The sequence below is a fragment of the Eschrichtius robustus genome, chromosome 20 (assembly GCF_028021215.1).
Source record: "Eschrichtius robustus isolate mEscRob2 chromosome 20, mEscRob2.pri, whole genome shotgun sequence".
NCBI classification, from domain to species: Eukaryota; Metazoa; Chordata; class Mammalia; order Artiodactyla; family Eschrichtiidae; genus Eschrichtius; species Eschrichtius robustus.
In genome coordinates, this window is record NC_090843.1 from 15,000,827 (window position 1) to 15,028,819 (window position 27,993).

General features: G+C 41.0%; 1 protein-coding gene across 2 annotated transcripts in view; it reads right to left on the reverse strand.

Moving 5' to 3' along the window:
* The window catches only part of DDX42 (DEAD-box helicase 42), a 47,556-nt gene extending 20,149 nt beyond the window's left edge, over positions 1-27,407 (reverse strand). The window contains exons 1-5 of one of the 2 annotated variants that reach the window (XM_068529474.1): positions 27,266-27,407; positions 17,021-17,254; positions 15,114-15,264; positions 1,896-1,957; positions 557-593 (exon numbers count right to left, since the gene is read on the reverse strand). In XM_068529474.1, the coding sequence (XP_068385575.1) occupies positions 557-593; positions 1,896-1,957; positions 15,114-15,264; positions 17,021-17,238 (468 nt within the window). In that variant the 5' untranslated portion in view covers positions 17,239-17,254; positions 27,266-27,407. Of the gene's footprint in view, positions 1-556; positions 594-1,895; positions 1,958-15,113; positions 15,265-17,020; positions 17,255-27,254 lie in introns of both variants that reach the window. The other variant, XM_068529473.1, reaches the window with a different exon arrangement.
* Positions 27,408-27,993: the final 586 nt, after the last annotated feature.

The window sequence follows — 27,993 nt, forward strand, 5'->3', positions numbered from 1 at the left end:
TGGAACACATGCTGTGGCTTTACCAATCCAAGTTTGGAAGGTGACACTGATTAGAAGGGTCACAAACCTGGGAAAGGCTCACTCTGGTTCCCTTCTCACCATCCCACAACTGAATGGGAAAAAAAAATACTAACAAAAAAAATACTAAAGGACAGTCATTTAATTAATGTTCCATCTTGAAACACAAGAATCACAAACAGAACTCTTAGAAACAGGTAGAGGTTAGATGTTGCTAGAGCCCATCCATAGATCCCACTCTACTCTACTCCTTGATTTATCAGAACAAACATTAATTTTGGATTAAAAAAAATCAAGCTGAATAAAGCTCATATTTGCTTTTGATATCATAGTTGATCAAAAGTTCCATCTTCAACATGGGGGAAAGTCACATGAATCTTTATATTACCAACTGGTCACACACGCAGAAAAGCAGCAAGTCAAATGACATTTCCTGCTGAACGTCAGGAATGGCCATTTCAGTGAAGGCAAGCTCTAGCTTGTCCCCAGTACAGGCTTTGTGGGGTAAAAGTAAAAGAAATACTGCATAGGAACTCACTTGGTCATCTTCCTCTTCAATGTCATCTCGAATACCCCTGGAAAAACAAGCGGAGAAACAAACTTCCCTGCAAATGTTCCACATACCCAGCTCCATACTTATAGCACATTAGTGTTGAATTCCATACAGCACAGGAACTCTCAACACTAACAATAACAAAGCAGCAATAAGCACACTGTAAACTATCCATCCATCATATACGTCTGGTTTCACTCTATAAGCCACAGTTTGCTTTTCTTTTGAATGGGATGATATGGTACCCCTAGAAACATCAAATACTAACAAGAACATAGGGAGTAAAAACTTTTGAAGAGAGATACCCAAGGACCCTAGCCTTGTCAACCCCATACAACAAACACAGTACAGTGTTTAATATAAAGCATTTTACATTAAAAAAAAAACCCTGCATTTGGTATATACTAAAAAGATTGTCACAACTTTCTTAATGTGCCCCAGAGTTTCTAGCCCTGGAGTAACTGCATTCAGCCAAAATCCTTGGGGACAGAGAGAAAAACTACATCAACTCTTTAAAATTTGGGACTAAAACTCCCAAACAGTTCACATGGAGAAGTGGACCATCGCCACTTGCATCTCTCAGGAGCTGTGGACAGTATGGTTGCTTAGTTCCCATAAGCATCTCTTTTTAATCAGACTTTCTGCCTAACCTAGAGCACTTGCTATCCCTAAGGCAAGCAGCACCGCCAGTGAAGGGCAGCTGGAAGAGGATGCAGCACACAGTAAGCGCCAAAGAGAGGGCTGAACCTCCATATGGCACAGGAACCTGGGGGAGGGCCTGAGCACTGACTGCCAAGTAGAGGTAAAAGTCCAACCATGCTTCCCTGTGCTTGGTAAAAAAGCCTTAAGAAGAGTATATTCAGCAAGGGGACAAGGAGAATTCTCCTTCCTAGAAAATAAAGTATTTCAAGTTCTGACTAGTGGCTAAAGCATGTCATCCCTTAAATAAATCAGGTTTTATTATTTATTAAAAATATACATAGTTTTTTGTATACAATCACCATTACTTCTTAAAATCAGTCACATAGGCATAAGCCTATTTTATATCAGTTATGGGACAAGACTGAAAAATGAACCCAAACTTTAGTATTGATGCTCTCTTGATTCTCTCTGTCACTCATTCTTGTGTTTACTAAAAACTATTTATAGTTGAATACCAAAAAGAATGCTTTTTAATTACTACAAGAAATATTATTCAAGATACAGGAATAACTTTAAGTCATTTGTGCATTTTAATCTTTCTCTATAAACTTTGGGGGTATAGGCTTTGCAATACTGTAGCAATTTTTATGTAACTTTTTTGAGGGAGAAGAAAACAACTTACTTTACGTTTTTTCTTTCCTTGTCCTTTTCTTCAAGCCTCTTCATGTCTCTAGCCGCTTGATCCTAATGAAACAAAAGGCCGCAAGGAATCACCAACTAAAAACACTGAAAGGGAAATTTCTTCATAAAGAATTTTTAGATTCAAACAAGCACCACCACAGTTTTAGCTATGCATTTTAACAATTGCATTCTGATGCAATCAAATTGTTTGACAATTATTTTTTAAAGAGAAATACCCAAATGTTCTAAAAACTTGACTGTACATGGATTGTTTAATTTTTATCTGCAAATATACCATGCATGGAAAAATTAGCAAAAATTCTTGATTGATCACTTTTAAGAGTTAATGATATAATTACCAATGGGGCTAGTAAAAAGTGCAGATTTCTAGATCTTGCTCTGGGAAGGTGGTTCTCAGCCTGGGGTGATTTTGTCCCCCACAGACATCTGGCAATGTCAGGAGACATTTCTGGTTGTCATAACTTGGGGTGGGGGATTGTTACTAACATGTAGTGAGTAAAGGCCATAGATGCTGCTAAACATCCTACAATGCACAGGACAGCCCACAAAACATAGAATTATCCAGCCCTAAATGTCAATAATCCTAAGGTTGAAAAACCTTAATCTAAATAAACCTACTACATCAGAACCCTTTGGGGTGGACTTAAATTCATGTAGTTTTTCCATTTTCCATAGGCAATTCTTATACATAGCAAATTGATAATTACTGATCTAAATTAATTCTTTGTTTTATACATGTGAAAATCAAGGTCAGAAGAATTAAGTAATTTTCCCCAAGGTTAAAACACATCCTGCATAACTGTTTCTTGTTACAAAGCAACATGAGTTTTTCTGACTCCTTTGATGTAATAAAATGCCACTATATATAACCTGGCATAGTCAGATGTTCTATCTAATCAAAAGTTCCTGATAAAGAAGAATTATTTTAAAAAGAAATATTACACATCAACACTCTATTTTTCAAGGGACTGAGCCACACGTAAGATACAGTAAAGGCTACAGCTGAAGCGAAGATGACTATGCAACGTAACATAAGAAAAGGGCCACAAACACTTACAGAACCTATTTTTTAGCCTACATAAATCTTTTTTGAAACACTAGCTAAAAATCAATCTTCATCTAGTTCAAACACTAGAAAAGTTTACACCTGAGATCAGGGATTAATACAATACCCTGGCAACACACTCCCCCCAATATCAGATAATATCCAATCTCTCTGTCCTAAAATCAGCAAAACCCCTTTGGATACTATACCAAAAAAAATACCCAGAAGAATGATACTATATCAAAAAGATTTAACCTCCAAACAGCTTCAACTACTTGAAATTCCAAGCAAGAGAATTTGGGCCATTCTTGGATACTCCTACTCAAAAAGGGGTATGCCAGCTTGCATTACCAAACATTAAATCTAAATTTAAACGTAGAAAATCAAAAGTTGATTTTTATTCTAATTCATCACTAGAGATCTGAAGAAATGAGAAACATAGCCCTTTGGGAAATGTCCGTATCTCAAAAAGATGGGGGGAAAAAAAAAAGACATGTATAAGACATCTCAAACATGACAAACCATTTATTTATTGCCTTTAGTTCTAGAGAGAATCATTTAACATACTCTATTTACTAAATTGCTACCATGTTGCAAAGCACATGTATGTTCTGAGTAGTTTTGGTTAAGCATTATGGCAGAAATACACAAAGCTACAAGAACTCAGATACTGAACGACAAAAAGAATAGCAAAAAGAATATGGGCTTTGGAGTTGAATCCTGGCTCTGCTACCTTTTATGTATATATTCTTCGGAAAGTAATTCAAGATGTTCTAAATCAAAGGTGGGAAATTCAAAATACTCAATAGGTACCAATGTGGCAATGAATGAAGTAAGCCAGGATAAGAAAAGTTCTATTCTTTTGACACAGACATGCTTTGCTTGCACTTTAGTAAGTAGGAATATTCTAAAGAAGCATGCCCTAATTTTTCTTGTAACACATAGCTCTGAGTCTTATTTTCTAATATTTGATAAGAGACCCAAGCTCGAGAAAAATATTTCTCCACTATAAGAAAATTACAGCACAAGTGTGATGGTGAATGGTTCTAAACGATGGCCTCAGTGTCAAGAAGACAATAGGGACTGATGGGTGAAGTAGAAAAAGGCTGCCTTGTCTAAAGCAGGCAGCTATTTCCTCAACAACAGCCTATTTTTTGCCACACAAGAATGCAGGCCTAGTCTTGCCAGATTTTCCACTTTTCAGGAGTCTGATCTTTTCAACAAAATCTCCTGATCTTAAAAATGGTGGCTCATATTTTAAAAAAGCAATGTTTAGGCCAAACAAAAACACATCTATATTGGATTCTTTTTTTCCCCTACTTCCTTAGAGGAGAGATGAATTCTGGCTGAAGACTTCAGGTAACAAGTAACTGAGGAATCTAGAAGGACTTCACTCTAAGCAATGAAGTGACAGTTTTTGAGCAAGAGGAGTCGCATGACAGGAAGGAAAATTACTCTGTAGCTACATACCACATAAATGGGAGAGCAGGGAGCCGAAAACAGGGAGAGAATTTAGATCAGGCAAGAGTTAACGCAGGTATAAGGTAAGATGACCATAGGGGACATAGAAAGAAACAGATGCAAGAGATACTGTAAAGACTGACAGAACCTGGCAAATGACAAGAGGAAGGCAGCATTATGTACTGGACAAGAGCTAGCTCTCAGGACTACTAAGCAAGAAAAATTAGATTTGAGTCCCAGCTCTGCCACACAGTATCAATGTGATTTGGAGAAGGAATCTGAATTATGTTAGGGTTCAGTTTTCTTATTAGTTAAAAAATTATATTTATATATAGTTTTTCTGCCTATTCTTCTTTGTTATTCTGAGGATTAAATGAAGCAAGTCATGAACATGCTTGATCATCTGCTAGAAAGAAAATAAGAGACGGAGAAGATGTGGCACATATATACAATGCAATATTACTCAGCCATAAAAAGAAACGAAACTGAGTTATTTGTAGTGAGGTGGATGGACCTAGAGTCTGTCATACAGAGTGAAGTACGTCAGAAAGAGAAAAACAAACACTGTATGCTAACACATATATATGGAACCTTAAGAAAAAAAAAAGGTTATGAAGAACCTAGGGGCAGGACAGGAATAAAGACGCAGATGTAGAGAACTGACTTGAGGACATGGGGAGGGGGAAGGGTAAACTGGGACAAAGTGAGAGAGTGGCATGGACATATATACACTACCAAATGAAAAACAGATAGCTAGTGGGAAGCAGCCGCATAGCACAGGGAGATCAGCTCGGTGCTTTGTGACCACCTAGAGGGGTGGGATAGGGAGGGTGGGAGGGAGGGAGATGCAAGAGGGAGGAGATATGGGGATATATGTATATGTATGGCTGATTCACTTTGTTATACAGCAGAAACTAACACACCATTGTAAAGCAATTATACTCCAATAAAGATGTTAAAAAAAAAAAGAAAATAAGAGAGGGAAGAATCAAGGTGGTGGAGTAGCAGGACATGGAACTCACCTCTTCCCACAAATATACCAAGAACACATCTACAGGGACTTCCTTGGTGGTGCAGTGGTTAAGAATCTGCCTGCCAATGCAGGGGACCCGGGTTCGATCCCTAGTCCGGGAAGATCCCACATGCCACGGAGCAACTAAGCCCATGCGCCACAACTACTGAGCCTGCGCTCTAGAGCCTGTGAGCCACAACTACTGAGCCCACGTGCCACAACTACTGAAGCCCATGTGCCCTAGAGCCTGTGCTCTGTATGAAGAGAAGCCACCACAATGAGAAGCCTGCACAACGCAACAAAGAGTAGCCCCTGCTCACCGCAACTAGAGAAAGCCCGCGCGCAGCAACAAAGACCCAATGCAGCCAAAATAAATAAATAAAATTAATTTTATAAGTAAATAAATGAAAAGTTAAGAAAAATAAAAAAATAAAAAATAAAAAAAAGAGGAAGTGGTATGGGACCCACACCCTTGGGAAGGAACTGAAGGAGAGAAGTTCCCATACCCTGGAAAGTCCCATCACCAGCAGGGAGATTAGCTGGGACAGAAAAGGAGCTTCAGAGGCTCAGAGAGCGCAACAACCAGTTTGTGGCAGGCAGGACAGAGAGAGACCTACACGGAAGGTCTGTGCCACCACCCTGGGAGGCTCAGCATGAGAAGCTCCTCTGCTGGTATGGGGGTGGGGGGAGGGTGCTGGAATGCGGGGTTTAGAGAACAGACCTGGGGAGAGGACTGCTGCTGGCTGCATGGAGACAACCTGAAGGGGCTGGAGCGGGGAGCGCCCCAAGTAGTAGCGTTCTCAGAAGAAGCCTGGGCCGCCACAGGACCAAAGCACCAATGTTAAGTGGTGTGCGAAGGGAGGGGTGGGGCTGCCATTGCGGCCTCCTTCCCCAGGCACTGGCCACTGCCTGGGCAGGCTTGCGAGCCACAGCTGCCACCCTAGCCCCCTCCCGCCTGGACAGGCTTGTGTGCCCCGGCCACCTCGGCATCCCCAGGAGCAACGCCAGTGGGTGGCCCACATGCAGAGGTGTGGCTGAAACCACAGCTGAGCCCCAGGGGCTGTGCGACTCACGAGCAGAGCTGAAATCTCTCCCAGCAGCTGCGTGAACCACGGATTTAGACCTCTGCTGCCAACTTTGTAAATTCAGTGCCTGTGGAAGAACCAAACGGACCACAGGTGCTCCCGCGGCTGGGATGGGTCTGGCTTTAGCAGCTGTGGGCGTTGTGGGCCAGTATACGTGGGGGCTGGGCCCAGCCAGGGTCTGAGCTGCCTCCACAGCTCCCACAGCAGGTCCAGGTGCACACCTACTGCAGTCCTGGGACCTGACTTCAGTGGATCTGCGCTGCTGGCCATGCAAAAACAACGCCAGACAGATACCAGGGCCTGCTGCTGGTGTACCCACGGTTGAGGTGGGGCCGGGGGCTACGCCAGAAACACTGTACTCTGTGAGCTCGCACAATGGGTGAAAGGTGACACAGCAGAGGGTACTCACAGATGAACAGCTCCAGCGGAGGAATACTCAGTGGCTCTGCTCCCAGTGGGAGCCCTCCAATCACACCTACCTCACACTGCAGATCAGAAATGCAGCTCAGAAACAGATCTGGGGGCTTCCACTCCAACAGCTAGGGAGCAGACCCTGCCCCTGACAGGACAGTGACAACCAGAGAGCAAAGAGGAGGCCCCGCTCAATATCCAGTGCAGGCTCTGGTCACACCACCAATCACACCTCCTATCAAGGGGATAACGGCCGGCATATACTGAGGAAAGAGGTGGCAGGCATCCATCCATAAAAACAGCCCTCGCACCCCAAATTATTAAACCCACACAGGCTACACAGGGACGATACCACATAAAAATAGCCCTCCAAGACAACAGTAAATAATTGTTTCTCCTAAACTCATACAGCAAAAGAAATATGACTAAAGTGAAGAAGCAGAGGAACTACTTCCAATTAAAAGATCGAGAGAATTCCCCTGAAAGAACAAACAATGCAACAGACCTCTTCAGTCTAATAGACACCAAGTTCAAAAAGGAGATAATGAAAATACTGAAGGAACTAAGAAAGGCTATTGACAGAAATGCAGCTTACTATAAAAAGGAACTAAAAACTATAAGGAGAAGACAAGAAAAATTAGAGAATTCATTAGAAGAGATGAAAGCTGAACTAAAGGCTATGGATAGCAGAATGAATAATGCAGAAGAACAAATAAGTGATCTGGAAGATAGAATAATGGAAATCACCCAGTAAGAAGAGCAGACAGAAACCCAAACGAAAAAAAAATGAAGGAAATATAAGAGACCTATGGGATAATATAAAGCATGCCAATCTATGCATAACAGGGATCCTAGAAAGAGAAGAAAGAGAAAAGGGGATTGAAAATTTATTTGAAGAAATTATGGCTGAAAAATTCCCAAACCTTAAGAAGGAAACATATCCAGATACAGGAAGCACAGAGGGTGGCAAACGAGATAAACCCAAACAGACCTACACCAAGATGTGTTATAATAAAAATGGCAAAAGTTAAAGAGAGGATTCTAAAGGCAGCAAGAGAAAAACAAAAAGTTAATTACAAGGGAACCCCCATTAGGCTATCAGCTGATTTCTCTACAGAAATGTTGCAGGCCAGAAGGGAGAGGCAAGATACATTCAAAATCCTGACAGGGAAAAATCTGCAACCTAGAACACTCCACCCAGCAAAGTTATCATTTAGAATAGAAGGAGAGATAAAGAATTTCTCAGACAAGCAAAAACTAAAAGAATACAGCAATACTAAACCTATACTAAAGGAAATATTGAAAGGTCTTCCCTAATAGAGAAGTAAGATTCTGTAGGAAAGAGGAGGACCTTCAAGATGGCAGGGGAGTAAAACATGGAGATCACCTTCCTTCCCACAAATACATCAAAAATACATCTACATGTGGAACAACTCCTACAGAACACCTACTGAACGATGGCAGAAGACCTCAGACTTCCCCAAAAGCAAGAAACTCCCCACGTACCTGGGTAGGGCAAAAGAAAAAAGAAAAAACAGAGACAAAAGAATAGGGATGGGACCTGCACCTCCGGGAGGGAGCTGTGAAGGAGGAAAAGTTTCCACACACTAGGAAGCCCCTTCACTGGTGGAGACGGGCGGTGAAGCTTCGGAGCCACAGAGGAGAGCGCAGCAACAGGGGTGCAGAGGGCAAAGCGGAGAGATTCCCGCACAGAGGATCGCTGCCGACCAGCACTCACAAGCCTGAGAGGCTTCTCTGCTCACCTGCCAGGGCAGGTGGGGGCATCAGATCCCAGGGAGAGGACTGGGGTTGGCTGCGTGAACACAGCCTGAAGGGGGCTAGTGTGCCACAGCTAACCAGGAAGGAGTCCGAGAAAAAGTCTGGACCTGCCTAAGAGTCAAGAGACCATTGTTTCTGCGTGTACGAGAAGAGGGGATTCAGAGCACCACCTAAATGAGCTCCAGAGACGGGCATGAGCCGCGGCTATCAGCGTGGACACCAGAGATGGGCATGAAACGCTAAGGCTGCTACTGCAGCCACCAAGAATCCTGTGTGCAAGCACAGGTCACTATCCACACCTCCCCTCCCAGGGGCCTGTGCAGCCCGCCACTGCCAGGGTCCCGTGATCCAGGGACAACTTCCCCGGGAGAACACACGGCACGCCTCGGCCACCGCAGGCTCGCCCTGCATTCCCTACTCCTCCCTCTCCCTGGCCTGAGTGAGCCAGAGCCCCCTCATCAGCCGCTCCTTTAACCCCCTCCTGTCTGGGCAAAGAACAGATGCCAGAGAGCGCCCTACATGCAGAAGTAGGGCCAAATCCAAAGCTGAACCCCAGGAGCTGTGAGAACAAAGGAGAGAAAGGGAAATTTCTCTGTGCAGCCTCAGGAGCAGCAGATTAAATCCCCACAATCAACTTGATGTACCCTGCATCTGTGGAATACCTGAACAGACAACGAATCATCCCAAAATTGAGGCAGTGGACTTTGGGAGCAACTGTAGACTTGGCGTTTGCTGTATGCAACTGACCACTTTCTGATTTTTATATTTATCTTAGTATAGTTTTTAGCGATTGCTATCATTGGTGGACTTCTTTATTGGTTTGGTTGCTCTCTTTTTTTTATTACTTTAAAAAATTTTTTAATTTTAATAATATTTTTTATTTTAATAATTTTGTATTATTTTATTCATTTATTTTTCTTTCTTTTTTATCTCCCTTTTCTTCTGAGCTGTGTGGCTGACAGGGTCTTGGTGCTCCGGCCAGGTGTCAGGCCTGAGCCTCTGAGGTGGGAGAGCCGAGTTCAGGACATTGGACCACCAGAGACCTCCCAGCCCCACATAATATCAATCAGCGAGAGCTCTCCCAGAGATCTCTGTCTCAATGCTAAGACCCAGCTCCACTCAACAACCAGCAAGCTCCAGTGCTGGACAACCTATGCCAAACAACTAGCAAGACAGGAACACAACCCCACCCATTAGCAGAGAGGCTGCCTAAAATCACAGTAAGTTCACAGACACCCCAAAACACACCACCAGACGTGGACCTGCCCACCAGAAAGACAAGATCCGGCCTCATCCACCAGAACACAGGCACCAGTCCCCTCCACCAGGAAGCCTACACAACCCACTGAACCAACCTTACCCACTGGGGGCAGACACCAAAAACAACGGGAACTACGAACCTGCAGCCTGAGAAAAGGAGACCCCAAACACAGTAAGTTAAGCAAAATGAGAAGACAGAGAAACACACAGCAGATGAAGGAGCAAGGTAAAAACCCACCAGACCAAATGAAGAGGAAATAAATAGGCAGGCTACCTGAAAAAGAATTCAGAGTAATGACAGTAAAGATGATCCAAAATCTTGGAAATAGAATGGAGAAAACACAAGAAACGTTTAACAAGGACCCAGAAGAACTAAAGAGCAAACAAACAATGATGAACAACACAATAAATAAAATTAAAAATTCTCTAGAAAGAATCAATAGCAGAATAACTGAGGCAGAAGAATGGATAAGTGACCTGGAGGATAAAATAGTGGAAATAAGTATCACAGAGCAGAATAAAGAAAAAAGAACGAAAAGAATTGAGGACAGTCTACGTCTCAGAGATCTCTGGGACAACATTAAACTCACCAACATTTGAATTACAGGGGTCCCAGAAGAAGAAGAGAAAAAGAAAAGGACTGAGAAAATATTTGAAGAGATTATAGTGAAAATTTCCCTAATACGGGAAAGGAAATAGTCAAGTCCAGGAAGCGCAGAGTCCCATACAGGATAAATCCAAGGAGAAACATGCCAAGACACATATTAATCAAACTATCAAAAATTAAATACAAAGAAAAAAACATTAAAAGCAGCAAGGGAAAAGCAACAAATAACATACAAGGGAATCCCCATAAGGTTAACAGCTGATCTTTCAGCAGAAACTCTGCAAGCCAGAAGGGAGTGGCAGGACATATTTAAAGTGATGAAAAGGGGCTTCCCTGGTGGCACAGTGGTTAAGAATCCGCCCGCCAATGCAGGGAACCCAGGTTCAAGCCCTGGTCCGGGAAGATCCCACATGCCGTGGAGCAACTAAGCCCGTGAGCGACAATTACTGAGCCTGCACTCTAGAGCCCATGCTCCACAGCAAGAGAAGCCACCGCAATGAGAAGCCCACACACCACAATGAAGAGTAACCCCTGCTCGCTGCAACTAGAGAAAGCCCGTGTGCAGCAATGAAGACCCAACACAGCCAAAAATAAAAATAAATAAATTTATTTAAAGTGATAAAAGGGAAAAACCTACAACCGAGATTACTCTACCCGGCAAGGACCTCATTCAGATTCGACAGAGAAATTAAAACCTTTACAAACAAGCAAAAGCTAAGAGAATTCACAACCACCAAACCAGCTTTACAACAAATGCTAAATGAACTTCTCTAGGCAGGAAACACAAGAGAAGGAAAGGACCTACAACAACATACCCAGAACAACTAAGAAAATGGTAATAGGAACATACATGTCGATAACTACCTTAAATGTAAATGGATTAAATGCTCCAAACAAAAGACATAGACTGGCTGAATGGATACAGAAACAAGACCCATATATATGCTATCTACAAGAGACCTACTTCAGACCTAGGGGCACATACAGACTGAAAGTGAGGGGATGGAAAAAGATATTCCATGCAAATGGAAATCAAAAGACAGCTGGAGTAGCAATTCTCATATCAGAAAAAATGGACTTTAAAATAAAGACTATTACAACAGACAAAGAAGGACACTATATAACGATCAAGGGATCAATCCAAAAAGAAGATATAACAATTGTAAATATTTATGCACCCAACATAGGAGCACCTCAATAAATAAGGCAAATGCAAACAGCCATAAAAGAGGAAATTGTCAGTAACACAATAATAGTAGGGGACTTTAACACCCCACTTTCACCAATGGACAGATCATCCTAAATGAAAATAAATAAGGAAACACAAGCTTTAAATGACACATTAAACAAGACGGACTTAATTGACCTTTATAGGACATTCCATCCAAAAACAACAGAATACACTTTCTTCTCAAGTGCTCATGGAATATTCTCCAGGATAGATCATATCTTGGGTCACATATCAAGCCTTGGTAAATTTAAGAAAACTGAAATCGTATCAAGTATCTTTTCCGACCACAACGCTATGAGACTAGATAACAATTACAGGAAAAAAACTGTAAAAAATACAAACACACAGAGGCTAAACAATACACTACTAAATAACCAAGAGATCACTGAAGAAATCAAAGAGGAAATCAAAAAATACCTAGAAACAAATGACTATGAAAACATGACAACCCAAAACCTATGGGATGCAGCAAAAGCAGTTGTAAGAGGGAAGTTTAGAGCAATACAATCCTACCTCAAGAAACAAGAAAAATCTCAAATAAACAACCTAATGTTACACCTAAAGCAATTAGAGAAAAAAGAACAAAAAACCCCCAAAGTTAGCAGAAGGAAAGAAATCATAAAGATCAGAGCAGATATAAATGAAGAAGAAATGAAGGAAACAGTAGCAAAGATCAATAAAACTAAAAGCTGGTTCTTTGAGAAGAAAAACAAAATTGATAAACCATTAGCCAGACTCATCAAGAAAAAAAGGGAGAAGACTCAAATCAATAGAATTAGAAATGAGAAAGCATAGGTAACAACTGACACTGCAGAAATACAGAGGATCATGCGAGATTACTACAAGCAACTGTATGCCAATAAAATGGACAACCTGGAAGAAATGGACAAATTCTTAGAAAAGCACAACCTTCTGAGACTGAACCACGAAGAAATAGAAAATATAAACAGACCAATCACAAGCACTGAAATTGAAACTGTGATTAAAAATCTTCCACCAAACAAAAGCCCAGGACCAGATGGCTTCCCAGGCGAATTCTATGGAACATTTAGAGAAGAGCTAACACCTATCCTTCTCAAATTCTTCCAAAATACAGCAGAGGGAGGAACACTCCCAAACTCATTCTACGAGGTCACCATCACCCTGATACCAAACCCACACAAAGATGTCACAAAAAAAGAAAACTACAGGCCAATATCACTGATGAACACAGATGTAAAAATCCTCAACAAAATACTAGCAAAGAGAATCCAACAGCACATTAAAAGGATCACACACCATGATCAAGTGGGGTTTATCCCAGGAATGAAAGGATTCTTCAATATATGCAAATCAATCAATGTGATAAACCATATTAACAAATTGAAGGAGAAAAACCATATGATCATCTCAATAGATGCAGAAAAAGCTTTTATCAACACTGATTTACGATAAAACCCCTCCAGAAAGTAAGCATAGAGAGAACATACCTCAACATAATAAAGGCCATATATGACAAACCCACAGACAACATCGTTCTCAATGGTGAAAAACTGAAACCATTTCCACTAAGATCAGGAACTAGACAAGGTTGCCCACTCTCACCACTATTATTCAACATAGTTTTAGAAGTTTTAGCCACAGCAATCAGAGAAGAAAAAGAAATAAAAGGAATCCAAATTGGAAAAGAAGTAAAACTGTCACTGTTTACAGATAACATGACACTACACATAGAGAATCCTAAAAATGCTACCAGAAAACTACTACAGCTAATCAATGAATTTGGAAAAGTAGCAGGATACAAAATTAATGCACAGAAATCTCTTCCATTCCTATACACTAACGATGAAAAATCTGGAAGAGAAATTAAGGAAACACTCCCATTTACCTTTGCAACAAAAAGAATAAAATACCAAGGAATAAACCTACCTAAATAGACAAAAGACCTGTATGCAGAAAACTATAAGGCACTGATGAAAGAAATTAAAGAGGATACAAACAGATGGAGGGATATACCATGTTCTTGGATTGGAAGAATCAACATTGTGAAAACGACTATACTACCCAAAGCAATCTACAGATTCAATGCAATCCCTATCAAACTACCAATGGCAATTTTCACAGAATTAGAACAAAAAATTGCACAATTTGTATGGGAACACAAAAGACCCCGAACAGCCAAAGCAATCTTAAGAAAGAAAAATGGAGCTGGAGGAATCAGGCTCCCTGACTTCAGACTATACTACAAAGCTACAGTAATCAAGACAGTATGGTACTGACACAAAAACAGAAATATTGATCAATGGAACAGGATAGAAAGTGCAGAGATAAACCTACACACATATTGTCACCTTATCTTTGATAAAGGAGGCAAGAATATACAATGGAGAAAAGACAGCCTCTTCAAAAAGTGGTGCTGGGAAAACTGGACAGCTTCATGTAAAAGAATGAAATTAGAACACTCCCTAACACCATACACAAAAATAAACTCAAAATGGATTAAAGACCTAAATGTAATGCCAGACGCTATAAAACTCTTAGAGGAAAACATAGGGAGAACACTCTGTGACATAAGTCACAGCAAGATCCTTTTTACCCACCTCCTAGAGAAAGGGAAATAAAAACAAAAATAAACAAATGGGACCTAATGAAACTTCAAAGCTTTTGCACAGCAAAGGAAACCATAAACAAGATGAAAAGACAACCCTCAGAATGGGAGAAAATATTTGCAAACGAAGCAACTGACAAAGATTTAATCTCCAAAATATACAAGCAGCTAATAAATAGCAAATAAACAGGAAGTCAGGGAGATGGGAGAAAAGAACAAAATACAAAATCACAAAAGCCTAGTGAGAAGAGTTTTAGGAAGGAAGAGGTCACAAGTTTCAAGTTTCTACAGCAGGGTCTTGAATGTTGATGATAATGTTGATAATAAGAAATAAACATTAAAGGTACAGAATACAGAATTTGTAATTTTAGCAAGTTCCTTAAGTTTAATTACCTTACATATTTATTTAATAAATGCTAGACTGAATGAGATAGTATTCATTCAAGAATATACCAAGAATTATTAAAACAAAACACACACAACAAACACACACATCTTGAGCTACTATGTTCAAGGGTTACAGTTCAAATTCCTAGGCACGAATCATCTCTGAAAATGCTGCAGGGCCAGTGGAAGCATATTTAAGAAACTATAGAATACAAAAGCAAAATTCTCCCAATAAAGGGCCAAGAAACAAACTCTGACTGAGGACTAAAGCACTAGGTTAATCTGATCTATTTCTATCACTGAAAATGTTAACATAACAGAGTTGATACTTGCCTCCACTTCAGCCATGAATGCCTCTAAGGGATCATCATCGCTGTCAGAATCTACTGGCTTGGAATGGAATTGCTGGCGGGTAGGTGAGTTTTCAGCAGGAATGTAAGGTAAATCAACATTGCTAGAATCTTCTTCCTCATCTTCAAAATATCTGAAAATTAAGATGCATGATTGATAGAGTGAATGTTTAATTTGGGGTCAGGTGAATCTTTCATTTAACACAAATTTTTATTTAAGTATATGTTACTATTAAGAGATTTTGGTCCTTTGGCTTAGGACCTAATTATTAAATTATCACTTAATACATGCCAAATTCTAATACTGCAAAAAAAAAAAATCACAGCAGAGTCTCCATTTCAATAGTGTCTGTTAAAAATCACATTTCCAGTTCTCTCAAAAGGGATGAGTTTTCAGCACAAATTTAGTGTATCATTGTTGAATAGATATAGCAAATATTAAAGTGTATGCCATGGAAAAAATTACTTTGTATGAAATATTATAAAGCTAGTTTATTCTTCATAATCCTTAAAGAAATTTTGAGATATATTCATAAGGCTAGAGACTTTCTTCAGAAGTTCTGGGCTGTTTTCTGAGAACCAACAGAAAACTTCTAAAATTAAAAATAAATGTTCAGGAATATAGCCAATATTTTATAATAACTATAAATAGAGTGTAACCTTTAAAATTTGTGAATCACTATGTCGTACACTTGAAACTTATATAACATTGTACATTAACTATACTTAAAAAAAAAAAAAGTAAAAAAAAAAAGTTCAATCCAAAATCCTCACCATACTATGTAAGTATTCAGAAAAGAATTTCAACATCTGGAAAAAGTATCACTTTCCCTCTAACAAATATCCCAGAAAAGAATATCTATATCGCTATCAACTAAAACAAAACAAAAACATTGTTTAGATCTTACCTCAGAATTAAATGAAATAGTAATACAACCAAATATTAAAGAAATCACAACTACAGCTTAAACTTTCATAGCCTTTCAAGTCTTCATTTTAAAAGCTCTAACCACTGTTATGTGCTACACACACACATAAATGCATATTCATTTATATGGTAGTTTCATTTAATGTATCATTTAAAAGTATCTCTGAGCTGGTAAACTATTCTCTAGAATAATGATCCTTGACTTTGCTGAATCTTAAACACTTACTTCTGTATTTAATTGCTAAACAACATACCAACTTTTTAAAATGCTGCTGTGTACTTTAAAAACTCTGATCTTGAGGGTTTTTTTAACTAAAAAAAAAAACCTCAAGCAGTGTCACAACCAGGTTGGAAGTAATAGCAATACAAGATTTCTTCAGACTTGGCAAAGAGAGAAGTTATAATCTATAAGGAAATAGAGCTCAAACTTTCAAGCCCCAGCTTTTTAACAATCACCTTCTTAGATATCAAGTTAAAAAAGGTAACCGGTAAATATGTTTCCTGAGAACTGTGGGCAAAAATCTGAGCAGATTTTCCTACCACTATAAGATATTACAACATAACAGTTTTAAGGACTTGGGTGTTGAGCCAAACTATGCCTCTGCCAGTTCTGACAATTGCCTGTGTTTCCAAAACAACTTATATGGTGTAAACAAAAAACTTCAGTAAAGACCATCAAAAGCCATGTGAATTATTTAAAACTCTTCAGCCACATTTAGGTTTAAATGGCCTCAAATCCTTTTTGGAACAAGCAAAAGTGAAGGACCACAAAAGTATACTCCTTATGAATGAGTAAACTTAACAATTTAACTTGTTAGGAACAATGCAATCCAGTGAGATAACTAATTTAAGAAGTCATATTATTATTTGAGAAACAAATGGTTTCTTTGCTTCAATTTCTGTTGATGGAAAGAATACCTCAAAGCCTAACCTTTGCTAAATTACCAGGTATTACCACTTACGCGTTTTCTTCATCAAAGTTGGCCCGTTTAGAACCAATTTTGTAGAAGGAAGGGAGCTGTGGTGGAGCCGACTTTCCAAATCCAGAAGAGCTGGTTGCCCCAAAGGCACTATGGGACTGCTGTGGGAGTTTTGGTTCCTCCTTCTTTCCCGCACTAATGGCGAAACCTCCAAAGCCAAATCCCCTCTTAGTGCCAGGGCCACCTTTATTCCAGTTCATGGTGTCAATGACTGATCTGTTAGGAACAAGAGACACTCACATAAATTTAACTTTATAAACAGCCCACTGATTTTTATGTCAGTTCCAACCTTTGCCTCTCAATTAAAATTTTAACTTCGGTACAGCAAAGACTGGCACAACACTATAAATCAACTATATTTCAATTAAAAAAATTTAACTGTGTACTTCAGATATGCAATACGCTAACCTCAATGAAACGGTCACATTTTCTGAAACACTGAAGAAATTGTTATTTCTTTTGTTGAGATCTCAATCTGAACAGGAATGCAGTATTTAATACCATACCCTTCAAAAGGATTTGATTGCTCGTTTAACATCTTATTCAGTTTGCCTATTGTTAAGAATTACAAAGAAATTTCCTAAGCACCAATCAAATGGGTTTAAAAACACCTTATCTCTTATAAGTCTTGGTTCCAAAAAACCTATTTTTAATGACACAAGTTACCTACGTTTTATAGAACAGAAAACTCAGAATGCGAAAAGGAACAAAATAAAACTACCTGAAATTCCTCTCTCAGATATGCAATTTCGTTGATATCTTTTGCCTTTTTTTCTACACATATGTGTATACACACACACACCCCATTTAAAATCACAACTGAAACCATACTGTACAAATTGTTTTAGTTACTGATTTTTTTTTTTAATAAATTTATTTATTTATTTTTTATTTATTTTTGGCTGCGTTGGGTCTTCATTGCTGCGTGTGGGCCTTCTCTAGTTGCAGACAGCGGGGGTTACTCTTCATTGCGGGGCGCGGGCCTCTCATGGCGGTGGGGTCTCTTGTTGCAGAACATGGGCTCTAGGCACACAGGCTCAGCAGTTGTGGCACACGGGCTCAGCAGTTGTGGCTCGCGGGCTCTAGAGCGCAGGCTCAGTAGTTGTGGCGCACGGGCTCAGTTGCTCCGCGGCATGTGGGATCCTCCCAGACCAGGGCTCGAACCCGTGTCCCCTGCATTGGCAGGCGGATTCCTAACCACTGCGCCACCAGGGAAGCCCTAGTTACTGACTTCTTCACATTATGATATACATGAACATCTTTAAATGTCAATAAATATATTTCTCCACTTCTGTTTTTTTAAAGTTGTAGAACATACCATGTATCTTTGTGCATACTCTTAATTATTTCCTTAGGATCAATTTTTTTAAATGCAATTGCTTAGCAAATGGGAATGTGCATTCTAAGTTTTGCATTTACAGAAAAGTGTCCATTATACACTGAGTAATATGACAAGGGCATAAAACAAGGTGGGTGGTATGATTCAATGTAATTCAATGTAAAAGCATGTTTTACATGTACAGAAATAGCTGGAGGGCTGCTTATGAAAATCTTAATAGCAGCTATTTGATTTTTACTTTTTTCTTTGTTTTAAAGTTTACCATTAACAAGAAAAGTTTAAATGTTTATAATAGACTCTGAAGCCAACGTGAACAGAGTTCCAAAAACTGCTTTTTACAATGGCATCGTTGAAGGGACCAGGAACAGGAACAACACACTCTACTTTTCTGGTTCTATGCCCCTCCCCCATATGTAACCTATAGGTTTTGTTTTAACTGCTATTATATAGCACTTAGTTCAGTCTGTTCAGTATTAAATTTGATTTATGCCATGTCACCCTCTGCCCTTAGTTCCAGGTAGGGACTGTCTTTACCCATTTTGGACTTTGCATAAAAGTTATTCGTGGCTAGAATAAGCACTTTATAAGTAATAGTTTACTTACACTTAATTTAGACCATCTCCTGCCTTCTTCAGGAATCCCTTAAGGGGAATCAACATAATTCTAGTGAGATGAGATTTAGTAAGAGTATTTACAAGCCAGAAAATTTTAGCATCTGATAGTATTATTTAACCAATCTGTGAGCCTGGCTTTCCAAGAGCTGTTCCTAAGCAACAAAAACGACGGATTCTGAATTTTAACCTTTTTCCTAGTGTATATAATGCATAATAAGAGGCTAGTAATAAATAAGCCATTGAAGTCAGAAGGTAGGCAAAGGAAGGAAGGAAAAAAACCACCCTTGGTAGATTTTAAGAATTACATTAACAGGGACTTCCCTGGTGGCGCAGTGGTTAAGAATCCACCTGCCAACGCAGGGGACACGGGTTCGAGCCCTGGTCCGGGAAGATCCCACATGCCACGGAGCAACTAAGCCTGTGAGCCACAACTACAGAGCCTGCGCTCTAGAGCCCGCGAGCCACAACTACTGAAGCCCACGCGCCACAACTACTGAAGCCCATGTGCCTAGAGCCTGTGCTCTGCAACAAAGAGAAGCCACCGTAATGAGAAGCCCGCACACCGCACCGAAGAGTAGCCCCCGCTCGCTGCAACTAGAGAAAGCCTGTGTGCAGCAACGAAGACCCAACGCAACCAAAAATAAATAAATTTATTTAAAAAAGAAAAGAATTACATTAACAACCTCCTAGCAGGAAGACTTTCAATGGTTTATCGAAAGCTTGCCGAGGAAGGTCAGGCAATGCATTGGGTGCTGGGCATTTATAGATAAAAGATACAGTCCCATTCTCAAGGAGTTCACAGTGTAGTTTTAGCCAGCTTTAAAAAAAAAAAAAAAAAATGTATTCTAATAGAGGTACCTACACAAAGTGCATTTATTGATGGCCCAGGAGAAGGGTACCCAACCTACGATGAATTGGGGACAAGGCAGTTTTTCTGGAGATGACATTGGCGTTAACTTTTTAAATCTGAAGAGGCGTCAGATCAGGGAAGAAGTGTCAGGAGAGGGAATTTTAGATAGAAGGCACTGTAAGTGCCACCACAGAGAACTGGAAATACTTCAGTGCAGCTAGAGTTCTGTAGGACATTTGGGAAAGTTGCAGGGCACATGTTCAGAAAGACAAGCAGGGCCCAGATGAACAGTTTAGTATCCTACGTTAAGAACACACCATACAAAACTATAGTCTGCCAGTTATAAGGAATTAATTTTAAGAAAAAAAAGGACATGTTTCAGATCAGTATTTTAGAATGATTCGATGAGAGATGATAGCAGGAAAAGTTGGACACAAGGCAAGTGGTTAGGACATTATAAAAATACAAATGTAAAGTGACAAGGTACTGAACAACTAAGGAAGTGGCTATAAGGAAGGAGAAGGGGGGTTGTAGATCTGAGTTGTTAACTTAGGTATCTATGAGGAAGAATCAACTGGGGTAACCAAATTAGACGTGGGAGCTAAGGAGGAATGAAGAGTCTAGAATAACTCTGGAAGTTTCTGGCTTTTACAGATTGGGTGAATGGTGGTGCCATTAATAGAGATGGAAACCTAGAAAAGCCAGGCATGGAGAAGCAGGTAGAAAGTGAGATCAGTTCAGTACCTATGGGAGAGCTAAGGACAGCTGGCAAGTAAGGTCTGTAACTGCAGAGAGAGATCTGTGATGGGGCTATAGATTTGATATGAGACATTTGCATCTGAGGTTACTGATGTAGATAAGCTAGCAGAGAGAGGGCCAGAGAGTGAGAAAAGGGTGAGACAATCATAGTGTAGGTCAATATTTAGGAATGGGCAAGGGAAGAGAAACTCACGTGGAAACTTGAGGACGAACAAAGAGGAAGGGAGGATAGCAGAGAATATAGTGACACAGATGGTGAGACAAGTTTTACAGGCAGAAAGAAATGTCCAATGTTAAAAACTAAAAAGAAGACAGGTGAGATAAGAACTAAAAAGCCTCCGTTGAAGCAGTGGGGGCAGGGTTAAGGAATGATTGGTAAGTGGTAGAGGATGAAGACTAGGCCACGAGGAGTGCAGATTACTTCCTAGGCTGTTTACCAATGACAGAAAGGAGAGCATGAGGTGTTAACTAGAGGAATTTCGTTTAAGGAAGAAATGTAAGCATGTTTATATGCTAAAAAGGAAAAGCCAACAAAGAGAAAAACTAAAGATTTAGGATGACAGGAAAAATCATAGGAACAAGGTGTTGCAGAGACCTGAAGAGACAAGATCGAAACCTTTAATAAGGAGTAAGTAACTCTTCCCCCTAGACTGAGGATACAAGAAAAGGATGGGCATAAATTAATCCTACTAAATAATAAAGGGTTCAAATTACAAAAGAAATAAATCAAACAATTCTTTTTAAAAATTCAACTTCTGCCACAAACAGGCAAGCAGTGTGACTTTAGGTGGGTGAGAATTGCTTAATGGTTTAGAGACATAAGACGCAAAATATGCAATACTGTTTTCTTTAACTCTTCGGAAATTTGGGTCAGCCAAAAGACTGAGAACACTTAAGTGCCCCCAAGCCTTACACTAGTGTGATCTAGGTCACACTGCCCATGTTCCCTAATTAATTGCCTCTAGCAAGGCCAAATAACTGTGCTATCTATACCCCACTGACTAGAATGTCAGCTCCACGAGGGCAGGGACTTTGCCTGTTTTGTCCAACATAGAATCCTTAGTGCCTAGTGTATATAGTACTCAAAAAATTTTATGTTGAATGAATAAGTATCATGCGTTCAGGCTCTTCAAAATTCATCCCAGTATTTGTGAAAACCATCATCTCCCGTTATTACAAACCTTGCTATCTAGCCAACCAGTCGTCCTGATTAAATCTAAGCCAGATCATCCTCAGTGCACCACTAATTCTTACCTTCTTGACAACAGTTTTTCCTACTATTAGTCCATGTATATGGCTACAGATCCTTGACAATCAGAGGTTTGAGGGGCTTTAGCTGATATAAGAAGCACAAGATGGCCAACCTAATCTCTATTTGGTTTTATGATGTTCAAAGAAAAAGAAAAAACGAACCCTCCTCTGCTTAAGCTATTGAGGCTATTAAAATTAATTTTCAATCTCTAAGCAAACATTGTTTGGAGAAGAGACATCCATTAAACAGTTAATAAGACAGTCAAAACATAGTGAGGATATTAAAAAATTAACTGTAGTCCTTCTATTCGTGGGTCTCCTCAAAGCTCCCTTTATTTAGTCTTGACACACACACACACACACACACACACACACACCCTGAGCCTTTTCTCAGGTTATAATATGCCTGGTACATCCTTCCCACAAGCTGGCAAACTCATATCAAATAGCTCTGAAACTTCACCTCTGCCTCCATAAACACTTCTCAAATTGATGACAGAAAAGGTGAAAAATCACCACATGGCTTCCGACACCCAGGTAAAGCTCACAGACTTCATTAAAAACAACAACCAGCAACAAAAACAACCCAATTTTAGAAATGGGCAAAGGACTTGACATTTCTCCAAAGATATACAAATGGCCAATAAGTATATGAAAAAATGCTCAACATCACTAATCATTTGGGAAATGCAAATCAAAACTGTATCACCTCATACTCATTAGGATAGCTATTATTAAAAACAAACAAACAAACAAAAAAAGGGCTTCCCTGGTGGTGCAGTGGTTAAGAATCCACCTGCCAATGCAGGGGACACGGGCTCAAGCCCTGGTCCGGGAAGATCCCGCATGCCTCGGAGCAACCAAGCCCATGTGCCACAACTACTGAGCCTGCGCTCTAGAGCCCGTGAGCCACAACTACTGAGCCCGTGCACCACAACTACTGAAGCCCGCGTGCCGCCTAGAGCCTGTGCTCTGCAACAAAGAGAAGCCACCACAATAAGAAGCCCGCGCACCACAAGGAAGAGTAGCCCCCGCTCGCCGCAACTAGAGAAAGCCCGCGTGCAGCAACGAAGACCCAACACAGCCATAAATAAATAAAGAAAGTGAGAAAGAAAGAAAGAAACCTACACAACACAAAATAATAAGTCTTGGCAAGGATGTGGAGAAACCAGAACCCTTGCACACTGCTGGTAGGAATATAAAATGGTTCAGCTGCTGTGGAAGACAGTACGGTGGCTCCTCAGAAAATTAACCATAGAACTACCATATGATACAGCATTTCCTCTTATAAGTATAGACCCAAAAGAACTGAAAGCAGAGACAGACATTTGTACACCCATGTTCATAGTAGCATTATTCACCATAGCCAAAAGGTGGAAGCAATCCAAGTGTCCACAGATGGATGGGTAAACTAAATGTGGTGAGATAAATATACAGCAATAGTATTCAGCCTTGAAAAGGGGGACAATTCTGACACATGCTACAACATGGATGAGCCTTAAGAACATCATGTTAAGGAAATAAGCCAGTCACAAAAGGACAAATACTGTATGATTCCACTTATATGAGGTACCTAGAGTAGCAAATTCAGAGACAGAAAGTAGAAGGGTGGTTGCCAGGGATTGGGGGATGGGGGGATGGGGAGTTACTGCTTAATGGGGAGACGGTTTCAGTTTTACAAGATGAAAAGTGTTCTGTGGACACTATGGTGGTGATGGTAGCAAAACAATGTGGATGTACTTAATGCCCCTGAACTGCCCACTTAAAAATGGTTACGTTTTTTTACGTGTATTTTACCAGTTAAAAAAAACCTTGAAAATCAAAGAATCAGAATTCCACTTGCACATGTATTTTTAGATTATTATTTTATCCAGTTTATGAGGGAGAATGATGCTGTCTAGACCTCAGTTTCTACTCTGAAATGCAAACATACTTGTGAAATTTGTTATATTTTTTCTCTTTAAAAATAGTGCTTTTTAAAATAAAACATCCAATCTGAAAAGAATTAGCTGTATAATAGAACCATAAACAAAATGTATAAGCATTTGCTTTAAAGAGAACAACCTGAGTTGGGTCTTAGAAATAACAAACATTGTTTTATATAGACCAATAACCACTTTTTGCTATGTGCCCAGTACTGAGGGATAACACCTCTCCTTTCCCATAATCTATAAAAGGCGACTCTATGTGGTAAAGTATTAAATGAAGTATAGTGGGTCAGAAATAAATAGTGAAAAGAGAAAATGAATTTCCATCTTTTTTCGCCAGGTGTTTGTTAATACAGTGGAACTAGGGAAAGTCACACTCAAGGGAGACGAGCACTCAGAGGCTCCGCAAAACCTTCTCCCAGGTACCTCCAGGCCCTGGCCCCAAACATCCCGGCAATACATTTCTGACCCTGTCGTTCCCTTCAACAGCTCTCCACAGGTACTCAATCAGGCTGGAATGAGGCTCTCCATTGTGGCAAGAACTACTTTACATGCACTTTGGTGATTGTTCTTCCCTCTACCTGTATTCCCTCCCCACCAAATCTCTCACTATACCTACCATAGTCCTATCCTTCAAAGCCTATCTCAAATACCAACTCGTGGAACTATGACATGAAGATGATTCCCCAAGAGAAGTGGTATCTCCTTCCTCAAACTCCCTTTCTAGTCTTAAAACACCCAACATCTATTCATAACTATTTGTCTTCTTGTTTTATCTCTCCAACTCCATGTTACAAGTTCTATGGCTAAAATAGCAGGCTTATTCACTTTCTTTTGTTTTCCAGAGAATACACTCATTATTCATGTTTATTCAATATATAAGGGTACCCAGGGCGACTTACAACTTGGCCAAAGAGAAAAATTAAAGATAGCTAAAGTACCTGCTTGGTACCGTTTTAGGCGCTAAAATGTTGTGATTTAGCAGAAAATCATAACAGCATAGTAAAGTAGTACAGACTATGGAGCCAAGCTGACTATGTTTAAACACTGGCTTTGCCACTAACTTGATGTGAACCTCATGGAAGTTACTCAGATTGTTTGGCCTTAGTTTCTTCATCTGTAACATGGTGAGACTATCACCTACTTCACAAGGTTGGTGTGAAAAACTGAATTCATACCCAGAAATACACTTAGAACAAAGCTTGCCAAATAGTGCACAACATGTATTAGCTGTCATGTTTATCATCATTATTTTTTCTCCAAAACTCAATCTCTCCATTGGTAAATGGAGAATATCAAGCTAGACTTCTCAGGTTTCTTTCAACTCAGGGATTCCATACACCAGTGTCACATGACACTGAAGATGCCAGAGATCACTACGAGCTGACAAATGGGGACAGGCTTCATAAGAGAGCTAGAACCCAGAAAATGGGGTTTTCTATACAGAAAGATGTAAGCTGAGTAGAGAAGTGTGAAGGAAGAAGACATTCTAGGGAGGAAAGCTAGAAATAGCAGTCTAGGAAGTCAGAATAAGTTGGAACATAAGGAAGATAATTTGGCGAGAGTTTTGGACAATCAAATAAGATATGATCTAAATGACTTTAAAAATAGTGGACTAAAAACAACTGATTATAAAACTACTTTATCACTTGTGTCTTGGGAGAGGAAAGATTTCTAGTGACAGCTGACCACCATCCACTCTAATAATCTGCCCTGAGAATAACTCACACACTTCTTTAACAAGAATCTGTTCAAAACCCAAGAATTTCAACACATTCTTCTAAAGCCAAATACAAGTAAATGCTGGATTACATTTATTTTAAAAGCATGTCTCTTCTCTCTGCTGGCTTAAAGAAACTAAGAGCTGATTACGTAAAGATTTGATAAAACTAAAATATAAAGAACTGTACTGTTCCACAAATTACACTAAATTATTACAATGTAAGTCAGTTCTTACCATTTCTCTGCTCAAAACCCTCAGACAGTTCCCACCTCAGGTAGAAGAAAAATGAAATCTTCACAACAGCCTAAAAGGTCCTGGTTGTTCTGTGCTTCCCCCCACCCGCACCCCCCATCCCTGCAGTTCTTCCCTGACCTTATCTCCTACCACTCCCTCCTTTGCTCACAGAGCTCCAAGCATGTTGGTCTTCTAACTGTTCCTCTAACAGGCCAGCATTGTCCTCTGCAAGATCTTTTTACTTGCTGTTCCCTCTGCCTGGAATGATCATTCCTCCAGAAACTAGCTGGGGTCACTCCCTCACCTCCTTCTAGTTGCTTAAGTATCAGCTTGTATGTAAATACTTCGCTGACCAAGCTATTTCAAAATGCAACACCTCCCCTTCCCTCTTTGCAGCTTTACTTTTTTATCTAAGGCATTAATTATCTTCTAACATACAGTATAATTTATATACGTGTTTTCTGTCTCTCTTTCCCTCACTAGAAAGTAAGTTTCATGAAGGCCGGGGTCACACACCTAGAACACTGGTAGGGAACAGGCACACAGAAGGTATCAACAAAAATATTTCCTGAGTGAATGAATTGCAGATTAGGCCATATAATGCCCCTTCTGGGTACAGGAAAATACAACATACATTTTTTTCCTCCACCGCTTAAAGTCTAAAAATTAATTTTGGTATGAAAGACTTATTGCCCACCTTCCACTGGGCCTGGCTCTGGAAAGTTAAAGTGAATTAAAGCAGAATCTCTGCTCTTTAGAAGTTCGGGGGTGTGCATACAGGGGACAATAGATATACAAAGATCATTTACAAAAAACAATATGTATGGGAAGCCAGAGGAATGTGAATGACTGCCCAAGGGAGTGAGGGGCAAAGCTTCCACTAAGGTGATAAAGAAACTATGATTCCCCCAAACTCTCGACTAGTACGACTGTTCTTCCTTATATTATTGGTGCGTATGCTTGCAACTCCATATAAATTATTTACCCACATCAGATAGGCTCCTAAGTAGGCCGCAAAAAAGTTTGTGTGACGATGGTGATGCTAATCACGGATGTACTCAAAGCTACACCAAGATCACCGACTATGTCTTTTACTGTCTTCAGATTTGGCAATTTTTCCCTATCAGGTCCCCCGACTTGGAGACTAGCATCTGCTAACTGCTGCTGGCTTGGGTCAGAACTCTCCCCGCGGGTATCCCTCACCCGGAGCCCAGCACCCTGCAAATCCCTTCCCTTGCAGGGCGGGCGGCCGGGAGAGCGCCGCCTCCGGAACGCCGCCAACTGGGCCTCGTTAAGAGCTGCGGGAGAAGCGGGAGCCGTGGGAGGGCGACGAGGTTCGGAAGGGCCCCTCGAGGCTTCAGTCACGCACTCCTACTCCTCCCCAGCCCCCTGCGCCTCGGCTTCCCCGAGGCTCCGCCGACTCTTTGTTAAGAGAGGCCGCGGTTCCCTGGCCCTCGCTAGGCCCCGCAGTTGCCTTGCGCTGCCCCCAAGGGGTTACGACCCCGCGTCCAGACCCACCTCGCACAAACCTGCTGCTGCAGAGGCAGCTACTACTACCGCCGACGCGGAGAGAATCCCACGGCCCGAAGTACGACCGGTCCAGACCCCGTCCCGCCGCGCTCCTCCCTCTCCGCCCCCTTCTTCGCCGCCGCCGCCTCCGCCGCCTCTCGGCCCGTAGCTGACGGGGGGAAGGGGAACAAAACCGGACATGCGCAGAACAGAGCGCGGCCCGAAGGGCGGAGCCTGATCTACGGCTCCCGGAAGGCGCCGCGGGCTCCGGGCCCTAAAGCTCCGGAATGCCTCACAGACACCTAACAGGCACTACTGCTGGATGAGGAGTGTTCATGGCCCGTTTAGGAAGTGGGCCTGGAAGTGAAGAAAGTAGCAGTGACGGGGAGCCGCCAAAAAATCCCAAGAAAGGGGCTCGGGTGGAAACCACATGTACATAAAATTGTCGATCCTCTAAAGTCCGCTCCTTTGCAAATGCGACCAGGGCAAGATTTCCCCGCGTGCCTCTGGCCACGTGGTCCGTAGAGCATGGCGACTTTTAGCTTCCGGAGCACGGGTTCAGCGTGATGACAACTTGACTGAACCCTAGTGGAGAGCACAGGGATAGGCGCGGGCAGTTCCGGCCCAGGGGCCGGGCTTATGTAACCCTCCCAGCTACCACACCTCGCCTCAGCTGGGCGGGGGAGGAGGAGGTCTCGCTCGGCCCCCTGAGCTGTGTCCCGCCCCCGCGCCGTGCGCAGGCGCGGAC